Source organism: Anoplopoma fimbria, chromosome 4 (genome assembly GCF_027596085.1).
Source record: "Anoplopoma fimbria isolate UVic2021 breed Golden Eagle Sablefish chromosome 4, Afim_UVic_2022, whole genome shotgun sequence".
NCBI lineage: Eukaryota > Metazoa > Chordata > Actinopteri > Perciformes > Anoplopomatidae > Anoplopoma > Anoplopoma fimbria.
In genome coordinates this window covers 27,831,343-27,855,326 of record NC_072452.1, presented here as the reverse complement: position 1 = coordinate 27,855,326, position 23,984 = coordinate 27,831,343, and the positions used below count along the sequence as shown (strand labels likewise).

Below are 23,984 nucleotides of genomic sequence, written 5' to 3'. Positions count from 1 at the left end.
CACCCCCGGTGGTGAAGGAGAGGTACTGCAGGTCCTTCATTCACCCCGGTGGTGAAGGAGAGGTACTGCAGGTCCTTCATTCACCCCGGTGGTGAAGGAGAGGTACTGCAGGTCCTTCATTCACCCCCGGTGGTGAAGGAGAGGTACTGCAGGTCCTTCATTCACCCCCGGTGGTGAAGGAGAGGTACTGCAGGTCCTTCCTTCCTGCTGCTGTCAGGCTGCACAACCAGCTCTGCTCCCAGCAGACCACATGACACTAATACACTGTGCAATACAATAGTTATAATAGTTTCTGTCTGTATATATAATATTTCAGTTACTGTGGATTCTTTACTGTTTTTTACTGTGTTTTTATTGCTCATTTGCTTATTTATAATACTTATTTTGATCTTGTTTATTATTATGTCTCTTGTTTGCACTGTTCTCTATGCTGCTTTAATCCTGTAAATTTCCCCGCTGTGGGACTAATAAAGGATTATTTTATCTTATCTCTTACTCCGTTACAAACATCCATTTGCAAGAAAAAGCCTGAAAGTCTGACTGCAGCTGAACTTTGACCTTTTGATTTGTGTCCCTAAAGATGAGACCACAGAAGAAGAAAAGCGGATTTCCTTCAGTATTTATTAGACAACATAATACAGATCCAACAATGATCAATATCATGATTTTTAAAAGCAGAATAAATATAGTAAAGACAACAGAGAGAAATAGCTGAATAAAAACATCCTCTGACATCATTGTTTCAACAGGAAGTAAACTGGAGTGATGTCATCAGAAACAGCACAAACACAAGGCTTCAGTGACGTCAAAATAAAAGACTAAGGTGTGAACTCACCTGAGTGAAACAGGTAATATGAATTTATTAATATACAGTTAATATGTTTGAACGGTAAGAAAATGAAAGAATTTTAAACCTAAACAAGTTTATTTCATTTCCTCTTGATAACTATTTATTTTCACGTAGCGGAGTCCTTAAAGTTTTATTTTCTTAAAATCAATGAAAGAGTAATCAACTTATTTAAAGTATCTTTAATCTTTTAGATAAACTGTTGAGCTGCTTTTATCCTCCAAACAATAATAACCATGAATCTTCCTCTTTGAATTAAGTTTGAAATGATTTGATTATATGGAGATGATTTTGTTTTTGTTCAACAAACACGTTTTGGGACTTTTCCGACCACAGAGGTTCTCTTCTTACCTGGTAGATCACCATGGTAACTGATGCTGATCACCTGACCTGCTCCGGAGCAGGTGATGTTGGTGACCAAAGCTCCGCCTACTGACCAATCAGAGCCCTTCACGTAGATTGTTAGATTATACAACACAAATATGAAGAAGTTAAATAATCCAGAATAAAAGAGAATAAATCAGAGACTGTGTTTAAATCAACAGATTTATTATTAACATATTATTTTAACAGAATACACACGTGTGATTATATTCACATCTGAGGTCTCTGGATGAAGCAGGGATTTTATTGATCTGTTGATTTAAACACATCCACAGTCAGTGATTTAAAACTGTGTTTAAGATGTGTTTCTCTTCATCTGGATTATGCGTTTATCAGGAAAGATTATCTTATCTTAACTTCTTCATATTTCATAAGGTGAGTCAGGTGGACAGGTGGAGGTGAGTCAGGTGGAGGTGAGTCAGGTGGACAGGTGGAGGTGAGTCAGGTGGACAGGTGGAGGTGAGAGGTGGACAGGTGGAGGTGAGTCAGGTGGACAGGTGGAGGTGAGTCAGGTGGACAGGTGGAGGTGAGTCAGGTGGACAGGTGGAGGTGAGTCAGGTGGACAGGTGGAGGTGAGTTAGGTGGAGGTGAGTCAAGTGGAGGTGAGTCAGGTGGACAGGTGGAGGTGAGTCAGGTGGACAGGTGGAGGTGAGTCAGGTGGAGGTGAGTCAGGTGGACAGGTGGAGGTGAGTCAGGTGGAGGTGAGTCAGGTGGACAGGTGGAGGTGAGTCAGGTGGAGGTGGAGTCAGTTCAGGTGGAGGTGAGGTGGAGGTGGAGGTGAGTCAAGTGGAGGTGAGTCAGGTGGACAGGTGGAGGTGGGTCAGGTGGAGGTGAGTCAGGTGGACAGGTGGAGGTGAGTCAGGTGGAGGTGAGTCAGGTGGACAGGTGGAGGTGAGTCAGGTGGAGGTGAGTCAGGTGGAATGCTGAGTGAGTTCTTGGTCGGAGGAGGAGCTAGTTTGACGCTCTACAGCCCTCTGCGCCTTACAGGCGGCCATTTTGTTTTGAATGTCACTCTTCTTTTCGAAGTAGTCGACAAGCGGCGGCTCCGTCAGCAGCGAAGCCAGCACCTGTTCGAAGGTGATTGACCATTCCACGTCCAGCACGCTGCCCCGCCTCTGCTTCTCGCCGCCGATCAGAACGGTGTCGTCGGCGATGTCCTCGCACTGCAGAGAGCCGGAGCTCACCACCGAATACGACGACAGCGAACCGTCGTCTCTGGTTTCCTCATCCGGAGCCGCCGGCTCCAACTGAGCGTCGGCCAAAGCCAGGCACACCTGAGACTCACCTGACCCCCCCTCACCGGGCCCCTCCTCCCTCTCAGGTTCAGTGGGCGGAGCCAGAGCGGCAGCGTCCTCGGTCTTCCTGCTGCCGTTGTTGAACTTCTTGCCGACCTCTCCGATGCGCAGCAGCAGGCTGGCCACGGTGGCGATGGAGTGATAGAGCTGCTGCTCAGACGGCTCCTCACTGAACATGTTGTACAGAGTCTTACACAGGTCGATGAACTGCTCCTACACACACACACACACACACACACACTCACTCAGGACTGCACTTCAACCACAAACACAACCTGGACCGGATCTTCTCCTCACCTGGTTCATCCTGGGAAGGTCTTTGATGGTCTCGGTCTTGGGTTCCTTCTCTTTGGCCCACATTCTCAGGTAGTACCGGTAGTCCTTCACCTTCTCCTCTGAAACAACACACAGGTCAGAGGTCATCCATCACAGACCTCTCTACCTGCAGGGGGCAGTGAAGTACCACACACACCTGACCCCAGGTGTGTGTGGTATTCAGTGAGTCAGTGGATACACCGTAACCGAGTAGCACCTGTGCAGGTACCAGTGGAACCATCAACCTGAACCTGGTTCTCACTCTAGTCCGCCTACCTTTCTTCTCCTCGCTGTCTCCACCTCCATCCTTCTCCTCCTCACCTGCACACAGACAGATCTTCATCATCATCATCATCATCATCGTCATCACCATCACCACCATTTGAACCTGAACCATCTCACGACCATCAACCTGAGGAGCAACACGGTACCTCAAACCACAAAAACACAAACCTGAGGTCACTTCCTGCTGCCCCAACATGTCCAGATCAGACAGGAAGGAAGATTCTGGAGGGAAAGTTCAAAGAAGAAGAAGAAGAAGAAGGAGAATAAGGAGTAGAAGAGGAAGGAGAAGTAGAAGGAGAACAAGAAGTAGAAGGAGAAGTAGAACAAGAAGGAGAAGGAGAAGAAGCAGAAGGATGAGAAGAAGAAGGAGAAGAAGAAGAAAGAGAAGGTGAACAAGGAGAAGGAGAACAAGAATAGGAAGAAGAAGAAGAGATGAAGCAGCTTGTGAGTGAGAACGGAAATATTAATGAGAAGATTTGATTGATGATGTTTGTTCTCTGTTTTATTCTACTGTGTATATTTATTCATTTATATATTTATCATAAACAGCAGAAACCAAGTCCTCCAAACGACTCTGGATTTATCTGAGGTAACAATACACACAAGGAGACATTGCCAGTGTACAACTGTAGTAGTAGGAGTAGAACTACTGCAGTAAATCACTACGTTACAGTATTTATCTGTGTGTTCACCTCGTGGTTCCTCCTCGGTGAAGAAGTGTGTCGCCTCCAGAGCAGACTCCGCCTCCTCCGGACACAGAGCTGCAACACAAACAAACAAACAATCAACAAACAAACTCTCTCACACACACACACACACACACACACACACACACACACACACACACACACACACACACACACACACACACACACACACACACACACACACACACACACACACACACACACACCACACAGGTGACAGGTGAGCCGTGTTACCTGGTGGGAGGTGGAGCTTGTACAGCAGCTTGAGTTTCTCCGTCATGTCTCCGTGGAACATCCCGCCTGCAGACACACAAACAGACTGATAGAATCTACATGTTCAGACATAAAGTCCTCTGAAAGGACTCCGAAGTGGTTCTGGACTCCTGGTTCTGGACTCACTGAGTCCGGTGATGAACTCTTTGAAGTTGACCAGTCCGTCTTTGTTCTGGTCCAACAGTCTGAAGAGGCGGGCCGACAGCGTGGGGGTGTGGCCTCCACAGACCCAGGGAGCTAGCGCAGCGAACAGCTGTGTGAACTGAGCCGGGTCGATGCGGTACTGCTCCAGGTAGGGAGGCTCGGGTCGTGGCGCTCGGCTGCAGAGCTGCTGGAGCCCCAATAACAGCTCGTCATGTGTTTGGACTGAAGACAGAAACAGAAGAGGCTTCAAACTCTTTAGGGATCAACTCAGAACACCAACACAAACATCCAGTTCAAAGTAGAACCAGAATCTGAGGCCAGAGTCCAAAGACGACCAAGATATTGTTCATTTATCTCCATCACATTAATCTTAGTGTGAATATTTATCTATGGGTCAGGTCTATAGTTAGGACTGGTTCAGGTCTATAGTTAGGACTGGTTCAGGTCTATAGTTAGGACTGGTTCAGGTCTATAGTTAGGACTGGTTCAGGTCTATAGTTAGGACTGGTTCAGGTCTATAGTTAGGACTGGTTCAGGTCTATAGTTAGGGCTGGTTCAGGTTTATAGTTAGGACTGGTTCAGGTCTATAGTTAGGGCTGGTTCAGGTCTATAGTTAGGACTGGTTCAGGTCTATAGTTAGGACTGGTTCAGGTCTATAGTTAGGACTGGTTCAGGTCTATATACTGGTTCAGGACTGGACTTCAGGTCTATAGTTAGGACTGGTTCAGGTCTATAGTTATAGTTAGGACTGGTTCAGGTCTATAGTTAGGGCTGGTTCAGGTCTATAGTTAGGACTGGTTCAGGTCTATAGTTAGGACTGGTTCAGGTTTATTGTTCTGTCTGTGACTTAAAGACACTTTTTGGTCGTCAGTTATTAAAAACAACTTAAGTGAAAACTTCTGACCTTAAAGAGACAGTAGAGCTCCTCCAGCTCCTCGATACTGAAGGCGGACTCCGTCATCATCGCTCTCACCTGTACACACACACACACACACACACACACACACACACACACACACACACACACACACACACACACACACACACACACACACACACACACACACACACACACACACACACACATCTAAAAACTGTGTCTACATTAGCATGTTAGCATTTAGCCTGTTGTACCCGAACATCACCCACCACGCTCCTCTTGGCTGTGTCCTCCAGTGACTGGATGACCTTTAACCTTTGCTTGAACCTCATCTGCTCAATGACATCAGAGCGCAAGCTGCCGAACTGCTGCTCAGAGAAGAAAAAACAGATATTAGCTCAAAAAACATCCCAGAATTAGACTGAGACACTACTGCTGCAGGAGTTAGACAGACTGACCTCATAGGACGACTTGATGAGATCGAAGATGTCTATCTCAGGTGGAGGATCGTCTCCACTCGTCAGTAACGCATGCAGGTGAGGGATGGGAGGAGCCACAGTCTGTTTGTTTACAACATTATCCAGGTACCACACACACACACACACACACACACACACACCACACACACACACACACACACACACACACACACACACACACACACACACACACACACACACACACACACACACACACACACACACACACACCACACACACCACACACACACACCCCTTAACGGTACAGCACATGTTCTGCTTGCTTGGCCTTGTTTATTTTCACTTGTTGAAACGGGACTCCTACCGGCCCAGGATGGTCATGGCTTCTCCCTCGTCGCTGCAGGACAGCAGGGCATTCATGTTGTCATGGAGCACAGCCAGCGCCACCTGCAGATAGAAACACAGAGCAGTTACACAGTCTGTTTTGTGACCTGAAGATGACCTTGATGCCCTTGCAGAAGAAGCAGCTGATCAAACGGAGAACAGTCAGTGAAGTGTAGTCTGACCTGAAAGGTGACCTTGATTCCCTCGTAGAAGAAGCAGTCGACCAACAGGACGGCGCTGTCGAAGGGCATCACAGACAGGAAGAGTGTGAGGAACCAGGACAGGCTGATGGTGGAGATCACACCCAGCTCCTGCATGTGTTCGTACAGAAGAGGGAGGAAGGCTCGAGTCAGCTCCTCAAACACTCCCTGATCCACCAGAGCACCTGCAGGGACACAAACATCATGAGAATCGTGCAGTGTTCCCTGAGGCTACACCTCACTGCAGCTCATCACACCGGCTCGTCTTTGTTCACATTTAGCTCCCCAGTCAACCAGATACTCGTTTATGTAAGAAGAACATATATTTACAATGTCTTAAGGTTCTAGAAAGACTGACCTACAACAGACCCTGGTGTTACCACTGACCTACAACAGACCCTGGTGTTACCACTGACCTGGTGTTACCACTGACCTACAACAGACCCTGGTGTTACCACTGACCTACAGACCCTGGTGTTACCACTGACCTACAACAGACCCTGGTGTTACCACTGACCTACAACAGACCCTGGTGTTACCACTGACCTACAACAGACCCTGGTGTTGTCACTGACCTACAACAGACCCTGGTTGTCACTGACCTACAACAGACCCTGGTGTTATCACTGACCTACAACAGACCCTGGTGTTGTCACTGACCTACAACAGACCCTGGTGTTGTCACTGACCTACAACAGACCCTGGTGTTGTCACTGACCTACAACAGACCCTGGTGTCACTTACAGACCCACTGACCTACAACAGACCCTGGTGTTACCACTGACCTACAACAGACCCACTGACCTACAACAGACCTGGTGTTGTGACCTACAACAGACCCTGGTGTTCACTGACCTACAACAGACCCTGGTGTTATCACTGACCTACAACAGACCCTGGTGTTACCACTGACCTACAACAGACCCTGGTGTTGTCACTGACCTACAACAGACCCTGGTGGTCACTTACAACAGATCACTGACCTACAACAGACCCTGGTGTTATCACTGACCTACAACAGACCCTGGTGTTGTCACTGACCTACGACCCTGGTGTTATCACTGACCTACAACAGACCCTGGTGTTATCACTGACCTACAGAACAGACCTACAACAGACCCTGGTGTTGTCACTGACCTACGACCCTGGTGTTATCACTGACCTACAACAGACCCTGGTGTTGTCACTGACCTACAACAGACCCTGGTGTTGTCAGTGTTGTCACTGACCTACAACAGACCCTGGTGTTATCACTGACCTACAACAGACCCTGGTGTTGTCACTGACCTACAACAGACCCTGGTGTTATCACTGACCTACAACAGACCCTGGTGTTATCACTGACCTACAACAGACCCTGGTGTTGTCACTGACCTGGTGTTATCACTGACCTACAACAGACCCTGGTGTTGTCACTGACCTACAACAGACCCTGGTGTTGTCACTGACCTACGACCCTGGTGTTGTAGTAGTCGGGCAGCATCCGCTCACACAACGCCACCAACAGCCAGAAGGCTTCCTCCTCCGGACAGTAGAGCAACAAAACAGAGGTGACAATGTTCATCGCCTGGAGGAGGAACGAGGAGAGAAAATTTCATTTTTTTTATACTTTAATATCTGTATCATTATTCTTATTTATGTCCCACAGGCCTATGAACAACTTGGTATTCATACCAGTGACTTTCAGTACAGAATATACACCTAACAAAACTGTATGTGTACTGTACTATATATTTAAAATGAATTGCAGTTAGCAGACAGTGTTCAATGAATGTTAATGTTTTACTTTAAATACAGTTTTGACCTAGTAGTATCTGGTTCATTTTCTTGTATACAGTATTCAATCCAAGGGTTGTATTTCATATAAAATATTCTATTTTTCATCCGATAGTACCCGGTCCCTGGGTAGTACTTTGAATTATTTTGTACCTGACAGTACCCGATCCCGGGGTTGCGGTGGGCATAGGCTGTGAGGACGCGGCGCAGCGCGGCAATGCCTGTCTCGTTCTGGAAGGCTCGGTGCTCGGGCATCGAACGGTGAAGGTCGCGCTCGATCTCCTCGGTAGCCAGGGAACACAGCCCCATGGCCTGCTCCACCAGGTCACCATAGTAACCAGGGTGGGTCGCCATCTCGTTCTGTGCTCCTGGACATAAAGGTGGACAGGTGAATACATAAGGTCTCAGTTTACCTTTGATAGTTGTTGGCTCCTGCAGTTAGCCAGCCCACCCTGTAGTCGTGTATATATATATATATATATATATATATATATATATATATATATATATATATACACAAATGTATTTCTATATATAGAAATACATTTTTTATATATACACATACATATATATATATATATATATATATATATATATATATATATATGTGTATATATGTATATATATATATATATATATATATATATATATATATATATATATATATATATATATATATATATATATGTATATATGTATATATATATATATGTATATATATATATATATATATATATATATATATATATATATATATATATATATATATATATATATATATATATATATATATATATATATATATATATATATATATATATATATATATATATATACATATATATATATATATACACATATATACATATATATATATATATATATATATATATATCTAACTATAGACCTATATCTAACTATAGACCTATATCTAACTATAGACTATATCTAACTATAGACCTATATCTAACTATAGACTATATCTAACTATAGACTATATCTAACTATAGACTATATCTAACTATAGACTATATCTAACTATAGACTATATCTAACTATAGACTATATCTAACTATAGACCTATATCTAACTATAGACTATATCTAACTATAGACCTATATCTAACTATAGACTATATCTAACTATAGACTATATCTAACTATAGACTATATCTAACTATAGACTATATCTAACTATAGACTATATCTAACTATAGACCTATATCTAACTATAGACTATATCTAACTATAGACTATATCTAACTATAGACTATATCTAACTATAGACCTATATCTAACTATAGACTATATCTAACTATAGACTATATCTAACTATAGACTATATCTAACTATAGACTATATCTAACTATAGACTATATCTAACTATAGACCTATATCTAACTATAGACTATATCTAACTATAGACTATATCTAACTATAGACCTATATCTAACTATAGACTATATCTAACTATAGACTATATCTAACTATAGACTATATCTAACTATAGACCTATATCTAACTATAGACTATATCTAACTATAGACTATATCTAACTATAGACTATATCTAACTATAGACCTATATCTAACTATAGACTATATCTAACTATAGACTATATCTAACTATAGACTATATCTAACTATAGACCTATATCTAACTATAGACTATATCTAACTATAGACTATATCTAACTATAGACTATATCTAACTATAGACTATATCTAACTATAGACTATATCTAACTATAGACCTATATCTAACTATAGACCTATATCTAACTATAGACCTATATCTAACTATAGACTATATCTAACTATAGACTATATCTAACTATAGACCTATATCTAACTATAGACTATATCTAACTATAGACTATATCTAACTATAGACTATATCTAACTATAGACTATATCTAACTATCTATATCTAACTATAGACTATATCTAACTATAGACCTATATCTAACTATAGACTATATCTAACTATAGACTATATCTAACTATAGACTATATCTAACTATAGACCTATATCTAACTATAGACTATATCTAACTATAGACTATATCTAACTATAGACTATATCTAACTATAGACTATATCTAACTATAGACCTATATCTAACTATAGACTATATCTAACTATAGACCTATATCTAACTATAGACCTATATCTAACTATAGACTATATCTAACTATAGACTATATCTAACTATAGACCTATATCTAACTATAGACTATATCTAACTATAGACTATATCTAACTATAGACTATATCTAACTATAGACTATATCTAACTATAGACCTATATCTAACTATAGACCTATATCTAACTATAGACTATATCTAACCTTAGACCTATATCTAACCTTAGACCTATATCTAACTATAGACCTATATATAACCTTCCGTTCCTCTCTAAGATCCTCGAGAAAGCAGTAGCAAATCAGCTCTGTGACTTTATGCATAACAATAGTTTATTTGAGGATTTTCAGTCAGGATTTAGAGTGAATCATAGCACAGAGACAGCACTGGTGAAAACTACCAATGACCTTCTAATAGCTTCAGACAAAGGACTTGTCTCTGTACTTGTATTGTTAGACCTTTGTGCTGCATTCAATACCATTGATCATCAAATCTTATTACAGAGACTGGAGCATCTAATAGGCATTAAAGGAACCGCACTTAGCTGGTTTAAGTCGTATTTATCAGACCGATCTCAGTTTGTATATGTAAACAATAAAAGCTCAATGAAAACCAGGGTTAGTCACAGAGTTCCACAGGGGTCTGTTCTTGGACCTATTTTATTTACCTTATATATGCTTTCTTTAGGGAATATTATCAGAAAACACTCAGTAAATTTTCATTGTTATGCAGATGATACCCAGTTATATCTATCAATTAAGCCAGACGAAACTAACCAGTTCTCTAAACTTCAAGCATGTCTTACGGACATAAAAAGATAAGATAATCCTTTATTAGTCCCGCAGCGGGGAAATTTGCAAAAAAAAACCTGGATGACCTGTAACTTCTTAATGTTAAACTCTGAAAAAACAGAAGTTATCCTACTAGGCCCAGATCACCTTCGAATTCAATTATCTAAGGATATAGTTTCTCTAGATGGCATTGCTCTAGCATCCAGCACTACCGTTAAGAACCTTGGAGTTATCTTTGACCAGGATCTGTCTTTAACTCTTATATAAAACAGATCTCAAGGACAGCCTTTTTTCATTTACGTAACATTGCGAAAATCAGTCACTTCCTGTCTCAAAGCAGAAAAACTAGTTCATGCATTTGTTACCTCTAGACTAGATTACTGTAACTCCTTATTATCAGGCTGCTCTAATAGGTCTCTTTAGATCTTTACAGTTGATCCAGAATGCTGCAGCACGTGTTCTAACAAAAACTAAGAAAAGAGATCATATTACTCCAGTATTAGCTTCTCTGCACTGGCTCCCTGTTAAATCAAGAATAGAATTTAAAATTATTTTACTTACCTACAAAGCTCTAACTGGCCAGGCACCGTCTTATCTTAAGGAACTTATAGTTCCATATTACACAACTAGAGAGCTGCGCTCAATCAATGCAGGGTTACTTGTGGTTCCTAGAGTATATAAAAGTAGGATGGGAGCCAGAGCCTTCAGTTATCAGGCTCCTCTTCTGTGGAACCAGGTTCCAGTTTCAGTCCGGGGGGAAGACACACTCACCACTTTCAAGAGCAGGCTTAAGACCTTCCTTTTTGATAGCGCTTATAGTTAGGACTGGTTCAGGTCTATAGTTAGGACTGGTTCAGGTCTATAGTTAGGACTGGTTCAGGTTGGCCTTGGTCCAGCCCCTAGATATGCTGCTATATGCCTAGACAGCCGGGGCACTACCTAGGATACGCTGAGCTCCTCTCTCCTCTTCTCTCCCTCCATCTTTATGTATTAATCTCCTATTTATGCACTTTACTGATTTTGCTTCTTCCCCGGAGTTCTTGTGCTTTCTCGCCTCGCAGGTTCCCAGGAATCGGGGTTATATTTGGACTGTCATCGTGCCTCCTGCTGAGGCCCTGCTGACCCCACTACTACTACCACTATCATTATTAGTCACATTACTATTATTATTGCCTGTACTATTACGCTTATTGACTTGCTTCTACCCTGGAGTCTTTGTGCTTTCTCGCTTCGCAGGCTTCTATAAATCGTGGCTGTACCTGGACCGTGGTCGTGCATCCTGCTACGGCCCTGCTGACACCGACTGCTACCACCATTATTATTACTAGTCACATTACTATTACTATTACCTGTACCATTAAGCATTTTAGCTTTACTTCCACCCTGAAGCCCTTTTGCTTTCTCGCTCTGCAGGTTTCCATGAATCGTTGTGGTACCTGGACCGTAGTCGTGCCTCCTGCTGTGAGCCGACTGACACCCACTGCTACTTCGATTATTATTATTAATCACATTACTATCCCTATTTTCATAACTATAATTCTACTGTAATAATTGCTGCTGTTATTATAAGTAGTCTTATTATATGAATCATTTATGTCATATACATTGAATGTGTTGTATCTCTGTTATGCTGTTCATTCTGGTCACATGACATCTATTGCATTCTGTCCATCCTGGGAGAAGGATCCCTCCTCTGTCGTTCTCCCATAGGTTTCTTCCTTTTTTCTCCCTGTTAAAGGGGTTTTTTAGGGGAGTTTTTCCTGTGCCGATGTGAGGGAAGGACAGAGGAACACTGTCCTCCGGAACCAGTGAACATCCAGGGACAGGACATTGAGATTGTGCAATCTTATAAGTACCTGGGTGTTCACTTGAACAATAAACTGGACTGGACTAATCATTCAAAGGCACTGTATAAAAAGGGTCAGAGCAGACTGTATCTGCTGAGGAGACTGAGGTCCTTTGGAGTGCAGGGAGCACTCCTGAGGACCTTTTTCAACTCTGTGGTGGCATCAGCCATTTTTTATGCAGTGGTCTGCTGGAGCAGCAGCATCTCAGCAGCCGACAAGAAGAGACTCAACAAGCTTGTCAGGAAGGCCAGCAGTGTGCTGGGGTGTCCACTGGATACGGTGGAGGTGGTGGGAGACAGGAGGATGATGGCCAAGCTGTCATCCCTGATGAACAACACCTCTCACCCCATGCAGGACACCCTGGCAGCTCTGTGCAGCTCCTTCAGCCACCGGCTGCTTCACCCCCGGTGGTGAAGGAGAGGTACCGCAGGTCCTTCCTTCCTGCTGCTGTCAGGCTGCACAACCAGCTCTGCTCCCAGCAGACCACATGACACATGACAATAAAAACACTGTGCAATAATAGTTAAAATAGTTTTTTTCTGTCTGTAAATATTATATTTCAGTTATTGTGTTTTTCTACTGTTTTTATTGCTTATTTATAATACTTGGGTTTTTTTTCATTTATTTTTTTTATCTTGTCTTTCTTTACTATGTCTCTTGTGTGCACTTTACTCTATGCTGCTGTAAGCCTGCAAATTTCCCCGCTGCGGGACTAATAAAGGATTATCTTATCTTAGGATGTCGCATGTGTACAGATTGTAAAGCCCTCTGAGGCAAATTTGTAATTTGTGATTCTGGGCTATACAAAATAAACTGAATTGAAACTGAATTGAATTGAATATGAATGAATGAATGAATGAACTAACACTGACCAGAAAACAGCAGCCACAGCTCCCCTCTCAGACGCTCTGGGATCCCGTTGAGGACCAGTTCTCTGGTTCTTGAGGTTCGGTACATGCAGACCCCACGACCAAACTCAGAGAAATGTATATTCCATGCCTCCTCCTTCATCTTCTCCTTCATCTACAGGGGGGGAGGGAAAGAGAGGAGAAGACAGTCTGACACGGGAATCTTAAACTCTAGCTTAATTTCACACATTCACATATCAGTCTAACTAAACATCTCAAAACTCCATCCTCAGTGTCCAACTGTACTCCTAACTATTCAACAGTACTCCTCAGTATTTAAAGGTCCTCAGTATCTTATGGTACTCCTCGATATCTTATGGTACTCCACATTATCCAAAAGTATTCCTCAGTATCAAACAGTACTCCTCAGTATCTAACGGTACTCTTCAGTATCCAACGGTACTCCTTAGTATTAAAAAGTACTCCTCAGTATCTCACGGCCCTCTAAACTATTAAACAGTACTCCTTGGTATCTAAGGGTCCTCAGTATCTAACAGTACTCCTTGGTATCTAAGGGTCCTCAGTATCTAACAGTACTCCTTGGTATCTAAGGGTCCTCAGTATCTAACAGTACTCCTTGGTATCTAAGGGTCCTCAGTATCTAACAGTACCAGTCCAGCTCAGTATCTAAAGTTGTTGGGACTTGAACTCACGGCTTTGGGTCCCAGGTCCTCTGGAGCGTCTTGGTGGTAGAGATGCAGCAAACCATGGCTGGCTGTGGGCAGACCAGGGTGGTAATGACGCCCCCTATGGACGGACTCAGACCCTGAAGACAAGGAGGGGGCACTGGAGGACGCCTGAGGACACAAAACACACATCACCACAATAACACTGTCTGAAACCAGCCGACACTGAACTGGACTTGTTTTGCTGAAATATTATCTGTGATCAGCTGACAACGGTTACACCTCTAAGACTCGTGTCCAACTACACACTCTTAGAATCGCAGTCCAACTACACACTTTTAGAATCCAGTAAATAACTTCTGACCAGACTTAGAGTTTGACTCAATGACTTTGGTCCCAGTAGATCAGAACCTCTAAACAAGCGACGCACCGAATGGCCAATCAGAGACAGTGGGCTGGTGTCGCCCCATGAGCTGTCGGGTGTTCGCTGCAGGAAGTCGGAGATGCGTTGGACCAGGAAGTCTCTGTCTTTGAGGTTGGCAAACAGGAAGTTCATCTTGTTCTTGGTGCTGATGGAGACGGGACAAGGTAGGACGCTGCTGCTGTCTGCCTTCTCCACAATGGACACCTGAGGAGCAGAGGATGATGGGTAAAAATGACAGTGTAATGAGCATGTTAAGAAATACAAACCATGTCTTGTGTTACTTAGTTTAGATCATGGTTTACATGTCTTGTTTTTCAATCAGAGTCACTTCTGGAGTTTAAGAAGTTCAAGTTTTACGGAAGGTCATTGTCACATGCCGTGGTGTGCTGTGTGTCTCTCCCTCCTCTAATCTGTAGAAAATTCAAGCTTCATTGGTTGTGTACAACACATCAAGAAAAGTCATAAACAAACAACATGACTTTAAAAATAAGTAAATACAAGGTGGTTCTTGACAGCTTGTTTACCTCTCTGAGAGGGATGATGAGTTGACACAAGTCTTCTTCTCTGCTGTTAAAACAGATGTAGTTGTTGGAGATGAACAGCTGTCCGACGACGTGCATCTTAGCGAACGGCGTCCACAGCGTGCAGTCTGTGTGTCCGTCCAGCCGCTCATCCTGCGTCAGCCGGAACATCATCCGGTAGCGCTCGTTCTTCGCCCGCGCGTCCAAATCCCTGCAGCAACAACAAGGACAGGAAGCACCTGATCAGGTCAAAGGTCAACGACGGAGACGTCCAGTTTGAGACGCAGATAGTCTGATGCTTCAGTAGCACAAAATGAAGGCTGCATCACAAACAACATCCCAGTTCACAAAATGAGGTGCATTGTTTTGTTTTATATATTTTTTAAACATCACACACTGCCCTCTGTGTTGCACATGCATACTGTATGCCCAGTCAGTATCGTACTCAAAATCCAAAATGTGGAGAAACAATTTATTCGTTAATAGTTTCCACCTCACTCTGATCAGAGGAAACCCTGACATGAAATCAGGTGTACAGTTACTGAACAGAGTGATACCTCTTGAGCGCAGAAACGTTCTTGAGCGTCTTGCAGGGTTTGGGAAGCGTGCGGTCGGCAGCAAAGGCCTCGTTGTCGAGTAGCTGGCGCATGGCGATGGTGGCGAGCTGCTCCATCAGCTTGAAGGTGTCATTGACGTTAAGGAACATGGAGAAGAAATGTTTGGTGTGACGCGTGCTGACCCGAACACTCTCCGGAAACACCAGGGTGGCGTTCTTCTCCAGCTGGGTCACCTCCGTCCACTGCACCACCAGGGTCACTGAGGGGAGGAGAGCAGATACGATATAAATACAAACATGAAAGGATGGCACGGTGATTGTGTCGTCTTATTTCCATTAAGTCGTCTTCCAATAGTTTGATTCAAAATAAATATTAAAGAGTAACTTAATACTATCTTTGGTATACAGAAATACCACCAGATTACTGCAGAAGTATCTTTGGTATACAGAAATACCACTAGATTGTTCCGGTCATCTTCAGATGAAAGAACCAGAGTCGAGCTGCCAGACAACAACTTCTCCCTGGAGCAGTCAGGATCCTCAACACCTACCAGATAATCTTCCTGCACCTTATGTTGGCTGTCTTGATTTGCGCTGCTTAAATGTTAAATGTAGTACTTGTATATGGATGGGTTGACTATAAAGTTCTCTTGACTATTAAGTCTTGGTAACTGCAAAAAGTACCTTCAGGTAACAGTGAGATGGCCAACTGTACAGTAATAAACCTCATCGACCCGATCGGGTCTAGTGATAAGTAATAGATGATCTATCCATATAAAAATAACATGTGATAACGGTCGTACCCTCCTTGCCCAATAGGAAGGAGTAGAAGCACAGATGGTTGACGGACAGGTAGAGCCAGCCCTGCCGAGGCACTCGGCCCTTCCAGTAGCTGCAGGAGTAATAATTCACCAGCTTCTCCTCCTCAGGCATCCCGAACAACCTCCTCATCTTTAGCTCTGCCTCGCGAAACTTCCCACAATCCTCCTCTTGCTCCTCCCCCTGCTTCAGCCGGTTCTCCTCCGCAATCATGCCCTGCAGGAAGTGACATCAATCACTGACCGGATCACTCATAAGAACAGAGAAACCAGCTGAGGGGTCAAACAGGAAGTGACATACAGAGATCTTTCCTTTGACGAAGGTGGTGACGTCTTCATCGTTGTCAAAGATGGAGATGGTTTGTAGAAGGTTGGACTCCAGCCAATCCCAATGCTCCGTGATCTCCTTCCTGGAAGAGCCTGCAGGACACAACTGAGGGTCAACAAACCACAAACAAGCACTCAGCCAATCACAGCGTCCCTGCTCCAGCTGACCCACCACAGGCCACGTTCCAGTAGATCTGAGAGTCCGCCGTCTGAAGCAGGATCCTGTATGGAGCCACTCTGGCACTGGAGTCCAGCACCACATCCAGAGTCCCAACCAGGAGACCTGAACACAGAGAGACAGGGACAGAGGTAAACCAGGAGACCTGAACACAGAGAGACAGGGACAGAGGTAAACCAGGAGACCTGAACAAAGAGGTAAACCAGGAGACCTGAACAAACAGAGACAGGGACAGAGGTAAACCAGGAGACCTGAACCCACAGAGACAGGGACAGAGGTAAACCAGGAGACCTGAACACAGAGAGACAGGGACAGAGGTACACCAGGAGACCTGAAGACAGAGAGACAGGGACAGAGGTAAACCAGGAGACCTGAACACAGAGAGACAGGGACAGAGGTAAACCAGGAGACCTGAACACAGAGAGACAGGGACAGAGGTAAACCAGGAGACCTGAACACACAGAGAAAGGGATAGAGGTAAACCAGGAGACCTGAACACAGAGAGACAGGGACAGAGGTAAACCAGGAGACCTGAACAAAGAGCGACAGGGACAGAGGTAAACCAGGAGACCTGAACACAGAGAGACAGGGACAGAGGTAAACCAGGAGACCTGAACACAGAGAGACAGGGACAGAGTATTTGGCTTCTGGAGGGATACTGAACTACTTGATTCTGCTAGAATAGACTAAGTATATTGTTCTTGCTTTTATAAGTTGCTTTTAGCTGTACCAAGGCTGCTTAAGTATTAGTGCTTTTGCTGTTTCTGTTTGTGTAAGGGAGGTGTGGTTTAGTTTCAATAGGTCAATTGCCCTGTTAAGTGCCAGGGGGAGTGGCTTACACTCCTGGCAGACAATGAGCAATCAGTAGGTAGGTCCTTAACCACTGCTGGTGGCTGGAAGCGTCAGCTTCCAAATTAGGGCGAACAAAGGCAACAGGGCGACTTCTTCAAGCAATGACTTCTCCAGCGTGTACTTGCGGGTCAGTAATTTGTTTATATTGACTACCATGTGTTTGCATCCTATTTCTGTCCGTCCCTCTGTCCGGTGGTCACATAGACAGTGGGTCACTCCCAGGTGCCGTGACCCCACTAACCCCATCTATCCCACTCTCTCAGCCCATGGTGAGCAGGTGGTGTCAGGGGGGCTTTGGAACTGCCAGTCGGCAGTGCCAAAAGCTGAGTTCATCTCAGGCTACGCATCCTTGCTCTCTCTTTCTCGCTCTAACTGGATCACACCAGAAAACACTACCACACCCGCAGCTCTGTCAGATGTGAACTCCTTCTCTCACACTCCCAGAGCTGCGAGGCGAGGTGGTGGCACTGGCCTGCTAATTTCCCCAAAATGGAAACACTCTTGTCTCTGTTCCACAGTTCTCCCCTTCCTCTTTCGAATTTCATGCTGTTACTGTCACTTATCCAGTCAAGCTCTTGGTGAGTTCCTGGAGGAGCTTGACACACAAGTCTCATCCTGCTCGGCTGATAAGTTAGAACCTCTGCTTTCCTTCCTTTCCTCCTTTACCCTCTATCGCTCTTCTTCTCCTCCTACCCACAAGGCCGGCAACCAGCTGGATCTTATCTTCACTAGACACTGTTCTACTGCTAACCTCTCTGTCACTCCCCTCCAGCTCTCGGACCACTACTTCATGTCCTACTCCCTCTCCCTCTCCTCTCCCCCCTTACTTCCTCCACCTACCCACATGGTTTCTACCCGTAGTCACCTCCGCTCCCTCTCCCCCGCTGATCTTTCCTCTTCCGTTACCTCTGCCCTCCCTGACCCTGAATCCTTCTCTCTCCTATCCCCCGATACTGCTACTGATCTTCTCCTCTCCACCCTTTCCTCCTCTTTGGACAACCTCTGTCCCTTCACCTCCAGGCCTGCACGCCTAACTCCTCCTGCCCCATGGCTGTCGGACTCAGTGCGTACTGATAGACGGAGCCTAAGAGCGGCTGAGCGTAAATGGAGAACAGGCAAACTCCCGGAGGACCTTCTTAACTTCCAATCTCTCCTTTCCGCTTTTTCCTCCTCTCTATCTACTGCTAAAGCGGCTTTTTTCCGCTCTAAAATCCTAACCTCTGCTTCCAATCCTAAAAAACTCTTTGAAACTTTCTCTTCACTCCTCCTTCCCCCTCAGCTCCCCCTTCCCTCTCCACACCCCATCTTACCCTATCTTGCTCCCCTCTCCCCTAACGAGGTCCTCGACCTTGTTACATCTAACCGCCCCACCACGTGCTCCCTTGACCCGATCCCCTCCCCTCTTCTTCAGTCTATTGCCACTGAACTCCTTCCTTTCCTCACCCACCTCATCAACACATCTCTCGTCTTGGGATGCTTTCCCTCGGCTTTCAAGACTGCCAGAGTCACCCCCCTTCTGAAAAAACCATCACTTGACCCCTCTGATGTCAAGAACTTCAGACCGGTTTCTCTTCTACCCTTTCTATCCAAAACGCTTGAACGCGCTGTCTCTAAACAACTGTCTTCCTACCTCCACCAGAACAACCTCTTGGACCCCCACCAGTCCGGGTTCAAGGTGGGTCACTCGTCAGAGACAGCCCTCCTTGCGGTGACAGAGTCGCTTCACGCCGCGAGAGCGAACTCTCTCTCCTCTGTCCTGATTCTCCTGGACCTGTCAGCGGCGTTTGACACGGTGAACCACCAGATCCTCCTCTCCACCCTCGAGGGGATGGGCGTCTCAGGCTCTGCACTCTCCCTGTTTGCATCCTACCTGACAGGCCGATCCTACCAGGTGACATGGAGGGGGGCCGTGTCGGAACCATGCATGCTGACTACGGGGGTTCCACAAGGTTCAGTTCTGGGCCCCCTTCTCTTCTCGCTCTACACAACATCTCTGGGTTCTGTTATTCGCTCGCATGACTTCTCTCACCATTGTTATGCCGTGGACTATAGTGGACTGTAGTGGACTGTAGTGGACTATAATGGCCTCTTTCCACCACATCACCCCCATCCTAGAACAACTCCACTGGCTTCCAATCAACTTCCGTATCAACTTCAAAATTCTCCTTCATACCTTTAAAGCCATCCACAACCTTGCCCCTCCCTACCTGTCTGATCTCCTTCACACTGCCACCTCCACCCGCTCCCTCAGATCCTCCTCTTCCATCCACCTCACTGTCCCCTCTGCCCGGCTCACCACCATGGGGAGCAGAGCTTTCAGCCGCTCTGCTCCCAAACTCTGGAACTCACTCCCACCTCACATCCGAAATATTGACTCCCTCCCTCAGTTCAAATCCTCTCTCAAAACCCACCTTTTCAGGATAGCATTTTCACTGTAGTTGTCATGTTTTTTTTACTTGCATTTTTAATGGTTTTGTTATTTGTTTGCCCTTGTTTTAAATTGTTTTGAATTTGTAAAGTGTCCTTGAGTGACCCGAAAGGCGCTGTTAAATAAAATGTATTATTATTATTATTATTGCAGTGGACTATAGTGGACTGTAGTGGACTATAGTGGACTGTAGTGGACTATAATGGACTGTAGTGGACTATAGTGACTGTAGTGGACTATAGTGGACTATAGTGGACTGTAGTGGACTATAGTGGACTGTAGTGGACTATAGTGGACTGTAGTGGACTATAGTGGACTGTAGTGGATTGTAGTGGACTATAATGGACTGTAGTGGACTGTAGTGGACTATAATGGACTGTAGTGGACTGCAGTGGACTGTAGTGGACTATAGTGGACTGTAGTGGACTATAATGGACTGTAGTGGACTATAGTGACTGTAGTGGACTATAGTGGACTGTAGTGGACTATAATGGACTGTAGTGGACTATAGTGACTGTAGTGGACTGTAGTGGACTATAATGGACTATAGTGGACTGTAGTGACTGTAGTGGACTGTAGTGGACTATAGTGGACTATAGTGGACTGCAGTGGACTATAGTGGACTATAGTGGACTGTAGTGGATTATAATGGACTGTAGTGGATTATAATGGACTGTAGTGACTGTAGTGGACTATAGTGGACTGTAGTGGATTATAGTGGACTGCAGTGGACTATAGTGGACTGTAGTGGATTATAGTGGACTGCAGTGGACTATAGTGGACTGTAGTGGACTGTAGTTGACTGTAGTGGACTGTAGTTAACTGTAGTTGACTGTAGTGGACTGTAGTGGACTATAGTGGATTATAGTGGATTATAGTGGACTGTAGTGGACTGTAGTGAACTATAGTGGACTGTAGTGGACTATAGTGGACTGTAGTGGACTGTAGGACTATAGTGACTGTAGTGGATTATAGTGGACTATAGTGGACTATAATGGACTGTAGTGGACTATAGTGACTGTAGTGGACTGTAGTGGACTATAATGGACTATAGTGGACTGTAGTGACTGTAGTGGACTATAGTGGACTGTAGTGGACTATAGTGGACTGTAGTGGACTATAGTGGACTATAGTGGACTGTAGTGGACTGTAGTGGACTATAGTGGACTGTAGTGACTGTAGTGGACTATAGTGGACTGTAGTGGACTATAGTGGATTATAGTGGACTGTAGTGGATTATAGTGGACTATAATGGACTGCAGTGGACTATAGTGGACTGTAGTGGACTGTAGTGGATTATAGTGGACTATAGTGGACTGTAGTGGACTATAGTGGATTATAGTGGACTGTAGTGGACTATAATGGACTGTAGTGGACTGCAGTGGACTATAGTGGACTGTAGTGGACTATAGTGGATTATAGTGGACTGTAGTGGACTATAGTGGACTGTAGTGGACTATAATGGACTGTAGTGACTGTAGTGGACTATAGTGGACTATAGTGGACTGTAGTGGACTATAGTGGACTGTAGTGACTGTAGTGGACTATAGTGGACTATAGTGGACTGTAGTGGACTATAGTGGACTGTAGTGGATTATAGTGAACTATAGTGGACTATAGTGGACTGTAGTGGACTGTAGTGGACTATAATGGACTGTAGTGGACTATAGTGGACTGTAGTGGACTATAGTGGACTATAATGGACTGTAGTGGACTGTAGTGGACTATAGTGGACTGTAGTGGACTATAATGGACTGTAGTGGACTATAGTGGACTATAATTATAGTGGACTGTAGTGGACTATAGTGGACTATAGTGGACTGTAGTGGACCGGATCGGTAGTCACTCACCGGAGAGCCCCCCCCCTCGGCCGTGTCCCTTCCTCCTCTGCAGGATGAAGAACGGGTTGGCCCTCTCAGAGACCCACAGCGCTCCGGCCAGCAGCACCTCCTCCGGCTGGATCCACATGTCTGCCCGCTGCCTGCTCAGCCTGCACCGGGAGGAGCACCGGGAGCACCGGGAGGAACACCGGGAGAAGAAGGAGAAGGACCGTGAACACCGGGAACACCGTGAACACCGGGAACACCGGGAGGAGGACCGTGAACACCGGGAACACCGTCACCACCGATGTTGTTGTTTTCACCCAGTCTGCTGACTAAACATCACTTCCGGGTCTGACGCGCACGACCCGCCCTCTGCGCACGCTGCGTCATTACGTCACAGAGGTAGAATAAACACGTTGACTCTTAATTAAATAAAAACATTTAGAATCTATAAACCAGTTGTATGAAGATATAGGTCTATTATAATGATATCATAAATGATCTTCACCAGGGAGGAGCTTCTTCACTGCAAATAACAATATCATAAATAATATACTTATTTATATTATATATATTTATATTATATATATATATTTATATTATATATATTAATATTAAATATATATATATATTATATATATTTACATTATATATATATTTATATTATATATATTAATATTATTAAATATAAATATAATATATATATATATAATATATTATATATATATTATATATATTTATTTATATTATATATATTAATATTTATTTTTAGGGCTGCACGGTGGTGTAGTGGTTAGCACTGTCGCCTCACAGCAAGAGGGGCCCGGGTTCAATTCCCGGGCTGGACAACCTTCTGTGTGGAGTTTGCATGTTCTCCCTGTGTCAGCGTGGGTTCTCTCCGGGTTCTCCGGCTTCCTCCCACAGTCCAAAGACATGCAGCTTAGGTTCATTGATGACTCTGAAATTGCCCGTAGGTGTGGATGTGAGCGTGAGTGGTTGTTTGTCTCTATATGTCAGCCCTGTGATAGGCTGGCGACCTGTCCAGGGTGAACCCTGTCCAGGGTTGAACCCTGTCCAGGTGAACCCTGTCCAGGGTGAACCCTGCCTTCGCCCATTGACAGCTGGGATCGGCTCCAGCACCCCCGCGACCCTTAACTGGATAAGCGGTTACGGAAGATGGATGGATGGATATATATATTTATATAGACACATTGTTTGTCTCTCTCCACCAGGCTCCAGTATGTTTGTAATCTTTACATATATTATATATACATATATATATATCAGTCACATACATATTCTCATATTAATGTATTTCTGTGAATACTGATCACAGATAAATAAATTGAGCCGCTGCATGTTAAAGGCAATAATGACACTTTAATGACACTTAAATGCTGAGGCAGTAAGAGACACAGTGAACTGAAAGCATCACACACATCCTCTCATCATCATCATCATCATCATGTGACACAGACACGAGGACAGACGGGTCCTTCAGGACGTCTTCAGGTCACTTCAGAGATAATATCGATCGATCAGGTTATAGATTGTATAATGTTTTTATATATGGAGCCCCTTCACTGGAGCTTATTATAACACGCTGAGTAATTCAGAAGCTGTTTAATACATCTTAAAGGAGCAGTCCGTCACTTCAGGAGACCCTCTGGTTCTCTGGTGTACAAACAGAGACACAGCAGTGAGCATCGCAGCCACAAAGGGACCTCTTAGAAGGGCCACCTGGGGACCCCACGTCTGTCAGCCAATAGGAAGAGAGGACGCAGGCCTCACTCACTTTAGCAGCTTTTAAGA

At 44.4% G+C, this 23,984-nt stretch overlaps 1 protein-coding gene and 1 long non-coding RNA gene across 2 annotated transcripts; one reads left to right on the top strand and one right to left on the bottom strand.

The window, feature by feature from the left end:
• Window positions 1–585: 585 nt before the first annotated feature.
• LOC129089711 (uncharacterized) lies at window positions 586–2,082 on the top strand. The gene is made up of 3 exons (XR_008531166.1): window positions 586–1,653; window positions 1,706–1,970; window positions 2,009–2,082. It is a non-coding gene; the product is annotated as an uncharacterized LOC129089711 (long non-coding RNA).
• Window positions 2,009–22,516, bottom strand: LOC129089710 (TBC1 domain family member 9B). Its single transcript, XM_054597046.1, is given in 24 exon segments — window positions 2,009–2,739; window positions 2,824–2,921; window positions 3,118–3,162; window positions 3,295–3,348; window positions 3,819–3,887; window positions 4,068–4,133; window positions 4,233–4,406; window positions 4,409–4,472; window positions 5,155–5,223; window positions 5,400–5,498; window positions 5,589–5,719; window positions 5,936–6,017; window positions 6,137–6,339; window positions 7,604–7,721; window positions 8,084–8,298; window positions 13,584–13,734; window positions 14,273–14,416; window positions 14,676–14,873; window positions 15,194–15,401; window positions 15,748–16,006; window positions 16,550–16,781; window positions 16,866–16,984; window positions 17,064–17,174; window positions 22,200–22,516. Coding segments are annotated over 24 exon segments (3,624 nt in total). The 5' UTR covers window positions 22,318–22,516; the 3' UTR covers window positions 2,009–2,142.
• Between the last annotated feature and the right edge of the window lie 1,468 nt (window positions 22,517–23,984).